Genomic DNA, 5,577 nt, shown 5'->3' with positions numbered 1-5,577 from the left:
ACAGAAAAAACCAAACACCACAGAAAACATTACTCTTATAATCTGTATATTTTGATTCATTTTATAATAGACAAAAATCAACTGGTGTAATCAAAGCAGCAGATATATTGACAGTATAAAGCTCTGAAAACACTGGATCCTACATTTCCCATAATGCAACTTGCCAGCATCTTTTATTTAACCCCTCTGTGCCTGGTAAACAGTTGGTAAAGTTCGATTCGCAGACTCTGTTCTACGTTTGTAGTCTCCAACAACCTCAAACTGAAATTTCCCCAATGACATCACTATGACATCAGAGACGACGTCACACAGCGGTCTCCACAGGCTGATCTGATGATAATCAGTAAACTGATCTTAATGTGTGCAATGGAGGGAAGTGACACTTCAAGACAAAACAAAAGAGATGAAAATTGTATTCTGTCTAATGGCCAGCAGGGAGCAACTCCTGCAGTTTGCAGGTAATGGCCAGGCATGGGTAACCTCGGTCTGAGGGTCATAGGCAGGGCTTACCTGGATTTCGGCAGGGAGATGGGTGCAGCCAATTTAAGTAGAGATGTCAGCGCAGCAGCTCATTTCTCATCAACCCGGTTTTATTGCTGAGGAATACCGGATAGGGGTGGAGCAGGAAACCTCAGGCTGGAGCAGCACTGATGGAAGGGTCTGAGGATGGCCAGACAGCGAGAGCCGTTCTGGTGGCTTACCAGGAGGTTGGCGACGTAGGCAGGACCGCACTGGAGGATAGCCGGACAGCAGAGAAGGACAACTGGGCACCCAAAATATTATGTGGAGTGCTGCAGCAGAATGCGTGACTATAGATGAGTGGACAGACACAGAGGTGCACAAACAAACCCACACTCACTCACTCACTCAATTGCATGATCTGGAGATAATCTCAGCCATGTCATTTAATTTATCTCATAGTAAATACCTTTGCTCTTTATATTGTTGTATCCATTGTTTTCTGATGATCAGGACTTAACTGTCTCGTGATATGATGACGTGTATTTACTTTCATTATCTCTAAGTGGACAGTAAAAGGGGAACACCCCCACCTGAGCACCTGATGGGTGTATTCGTCATTCAACAGATGTGGGCGTCAAATGACACGAGTCATATGACATTCCTAAGTACTATTAGGGAGTAGTAGGGACAGTCAGGGGGATAAAAATAATTTCCGGGAGATTTCCAGAACATAGTCAAAATTATTTAAAAAAAATCATAATCTTTTGAAAGGGCGGAACTCAACGTGGGCGGAGTCAAACGTTGAGCGCAGCCCAGCGTGTTCAATTTTGATCAGCAGATCAAACTCGATGGAGAGAAGTCACAGAAAGGAGGAAATACTGCGAACACAGGTAACACTGGGATTGCTGGAGGACTGAAATACTGCTACTGTAAGCTGCTGCTGATTTCTCTCTCACACACGTCTATATGCTGGAGGCAGGAGATTTAGTGGAGCTACGTGTCAAAGTGAAAGTAAAACTTATTTCTGTGTGTTCTTTTTTTAGCTTCACTCTGAGACAAAATGGCTTCACGATCAGAAGAGGATCTCTGCTGTCCTGTTTGCATTGAAATCTTTAAAGATCCTGTTATTCTGTCGTGTAGCCACAGCTTCTGTAAAGACTGTGTGAAGAACTGGTGGAGAGAGAAACAAATACAAGAGTGTCCAGTTTGTAAGGAAAGACATTTATTAAATGATCCACCTCGTAACCTGGCTTTAAAGAACGTGTGTGAGTCCTTCATACTGGAGAGAGATCAGAGAGCTTCAGAGAGTCTCTGCAGTCTGCACTCTGAGAAACTCAGACTCTTCTGTCTGGACCATCAGCAGCCGGTGTGTCTCGTCTGCAAAGAATCAAAAACACACAACAACCACAGATTCAGACCCATCGATGAAGCTGCAGAGGATCTCAAGGAGGAGATCCAGGAATCCCTGAAGCTCTTAAAGGAGAAACTGAAGCTTTTTAAACAAGTTAAAGGAAACTGTGATCAAACAGCAGAACAGATGAAGGTCCAGGTCGGACACACAGAGAGGCAGATTAAGGAGCATTTTAAGAAGCTTCACCAGTTTCTAGAGGAGGAAGAGGAGGCCAGGATCTCTGCTCTGAGGGAGGAAGAGGAGCAGAAGAGTCAGATGATGAAGGAGAAGATGGAGGCTCTGATCAGAGAGATAGCAGCTTTTTCAGACACAGTCAGAGCCACAGAGGACGAGCTGAGAGCTGAAGACGTCTCATTCCTGCACAACTACAAGGCTGCAGTGGAAAGAGTCCAGCAGCGCCTCTTGCTGGAGGATCCACAGCTGCTCTCAGGAGCTCTGATAGACGAGGCCAAACACCTGAGCAACCTGAACTACAACATCTGGAACAAGATGAAGGAGATGGTCTCATACAGTCCTGTGATTCTATATCCAAACACTGCTCGTCTAGCACATCTCAATATGGTAGCCCCCCCCCATAGGCAATCTGGCATGGCAGCCGCCCGGGAGGCGGCAGCCGCCTGGGCAGCCGTCGCCCGCACCCCTCCTTCTGGCATGGCAGCCGCCTGGGCAGCCGCCGCCCGCCCCCCCTCCCTCTTGCATGGCAGCCGCCGCCCGCCCAGGAGGCGGCAGCCGGCGCCCGCCCCCCTCCCTCGCCCTAGGCCATCTGGCCCCCCCTAGGCGATCTGGCATGGTCGCCATCCCTCCCTCTCTCCCTCATCTCCCTTATGGTCGCTCCCTCATGGTCGCCCCCCACCCCCACCCTCTCTCCCTCATGGCATGGCATGGCGCCCCTCGCTGCTCCTCCTCCTCCCTCGACTATATTCTAAGCTTCACAGATCACGTTAAATTGACTCTAATACCTTTACTCATCTCATCTCTTCCGTCAGTCTAACTTTGTTTTAGGTGTTATTAAATGTCAATCACTCTAGCCTACTCAACACTTGCGTCACTCGCTCGCAGACGAAGCCGTTTTTGAGCGCGAGCCGGCAGCACCTCTACACACACAATCACACACCCAGCATGCAACACTACTGATGCCACTGATGTTCACACCCCATCGTATGTTCTGTTCTGTTCATTTCTACAATATAGTTCATACTAATTCTACCCTCTGATTCCAGTTTCGTTATTGTGTGGTCTTTCTCTGCTGACATTCATTCCTTAAAGGCTCTATATAGTTATACGTATGGCTAGCTGGCTGGGGCGCTGGCGAAACTGCCCCAAAGAGGCGGGTCTATGAAGCAGTTTAGCCAATGATGCTTTAATGCCGATTAAAGATATAAATGAGTGACATACAATTTAGCCAATCAGCGTCCTCAAATAGATTCTGCCCCAAGCTGCACGTTCCCGTCCGGACTAGTCTCTACAGGAGAGCGCGAGCGCCAGCGCGAGCACTCCTCCAAGAGCCGTTTGAGAGGAGAACTTTGAGGAGAAACACAATCAGACAGCAGACTAGCGGGAAAGAGAAGCAGTACATGAAGCTTCTCTCCTAGCTGAACACCAGGCAGGTTTGGCTAGCTGGATGACGTCATGCTAATAACTTATTTAGCTTTTTAAAACAACGGGGACAGATCCAGCACGGACAGTTAGGGACAGAGAGACATGAAGCACCTGCTGAGACATGATATATAGTTATAAATAAATAATTATATATATGTGTGTGTGTGTGTGTGTTTTATATTATAGTGAATATTATGATATATATATATTATTATACTATATATATATATATTATACGATATATATATTATTATATTATACAGAATATTATTATATGATATATATATATATTATTATATTATACTGAATTCCCTGTGTGGGTGACAAAAATAAGATGTCCTGACGTGTTTGTCAAAGTGTTATTTACTGCTTTTTTTCATGTTGGAATAAAAGTTAAATATTTAACTGCAAAGTAGTAATGCGTGTTTGATACCTTAATTTTTTTGCATTAAATCATTCTGGGATGTTTGCTGAAATTGATTGGATGTGGCACAGCCCTACCGTGAACATTTTCCACCAGCCACCACTGCGTATAACCATCTGATACTAGCCCAGAGTTAAGCATATTCATCTAGCTAACTATAACTCCCCTGGAGTGTTACAATAGCCAGTATCATTTTATTCCATGTGTCCATCCAGGCAAATAGGTGGATCCAAATGTTATTAAAAAAAACATATGTGATGTAATTTCTTTGTAATCATCAAAAATAATGTTAAGTGTATGGGTATTTTTCCAAGTAGGCCACTGATTGGTCGATATGTGCGGTGCATTGAGTGGGCAAAGCGCCGTGCATTGAGTGGGCCGGTCTGACAGTAACTCCCGGGCCACTTTTTTCCCGCAGTCCGCCCCTGTGTGTGACATTGTGACATGCCTGACCTGTTTTACGAACCAATGAGGATCTCAAGTTCGTTCATTGTGCGGTCTGGTATAGTAGTAGGAAATGCTCAGAAAACCCGTCATGTGACACATCAGTGATACTAATCAAGTTCTAGGAGTGAAACAGAAAAACATTTAATGCAATTTGGAGTTTTGATTTCCTTGTTTCCTCTGGTTTTTGATTTAAGGCAAATGTCTGATTACATAAATTAAGAGTGTCAGTGTTTCAGGAACAACCATGTTGCTGTGACAATCTGAGCATTAATTATGTCAGAATATTGTGAACATATATACATAATACAGACACAGTTATTATCTCCAATGAATTCATTTGTATTGTCTTTCTTGGGGGGGCGGGGGGGTGACTCATTGTAAGGAATCATATTCTTCGACTTGCTTTTTGGGCAAGTTGATCATTTTTTTATTATTTTGCTTTTATAGTTACAATTTAAGTCTACACTGTCAATGGTTGTGTTATTAGAGGCATTACTTATTTTGAACTTGTGAAGAGTTTAAATTCAATCTTGATTTTGAGCTAAAAGTTAAAATCTAGAAGATCTGTTTTGTTCTCTTTGGTGACACCTGTGGCGATACGTGGTAATTACAGGTGTTTTGTATCCGTTCACCACTTGTGCTTTTTCCGGGGAATGTTGCACACATGTGATTTAAAAACGAAAACATTAAAGTCAAAATGGTTTCACACTAAAATGTGTTCAGAAATTTTTTGCAACGATCAAAACAATTTTTAAATACAAGACAAATGATGTTTTGACATTGACGTCGTTATATTTTAAAAGTAGCTATAATAAAATAAGTCTTTAATATTTCAGGAATGAAGTTGTAATACAAAGGAAAAAATATCCTATAATCATATATCTGTGTACAGTTTGTCGCTAGGAGATGAGCGGCTGTTGTCATTGAGTATATTTTGAGATAGATCACATCCTAAGTAAATCATATTTTATCATATTTAGCTTTATCTCAAACGTTTTCTGAAGATCAGACCTTATTGTCCAATTTGGAAACAAGCGTCTACGCTTCATATTCAATATAAGAAAGGTTTCATATTTAAGCTTTATATCAACATCACAGAAGAGAAGAGGATAAAATTCACTTCAATTTAATTTCTTTTATGGGAACCATTTCTCCCAAATAAAAAAAGATCAACTGTTGTTTCTCTAACAGAAAAAACCAAACACCACAGAAAACATTACTCTTATAATCTGTA

General features: G+C 42.6%; 1 protein-coding gene across 1 annotated transcript; it reads left to right on the top strand.

Annotated features, from left to right (window-relative positions):
• Positions 1 to 1,290: 1,290 nt before the first annotated feature.
• On the top strand, positions 1,291 to 2,650 carry LOC116378993 (tripartite motif-containing protein 35-like). The gene is made up of 2 exons (XM_031840898.1): positions 1,291 to 1,352; positions 1,506 to 2,650. The coding sequence occupies exon 2, from the start codon at positions 1,523 to 1,525 to the stop codon at positions 2,648 to 2,650; it is 1,128 nt and encodes a 375-aa protein (XP_031696758.1). The 5' UTR covers positions 1,291 to 1,352; positions 1,506 to 1,522.
• Positions 2,651 to 5,577: the final 2,927 nt, after the last annotated feature.

This window comes from Anarrhichthys ocellatus, unplaced genomic scaffold, assembly GCF_004355925.1.
Source record: "Anarrhichthys ocellatus isolate YVR2014 unplaced genomic scaffold, GSC_Weel_1.0 scaffold3523, whole genome shotgun sequence".
Lineage (NCBI taxonomy): Eukaryota > Metazoa > Chordata > Actinopteri > Perciformes > Anarhichadidae > Anarrhichthys > Anarrhichthys ocellatus.
The sequence above is the reverse complement of the archived record's forward strand: the minus strand, read 5'-3'. Positions and strand labels throughout refer to the sequence as shown.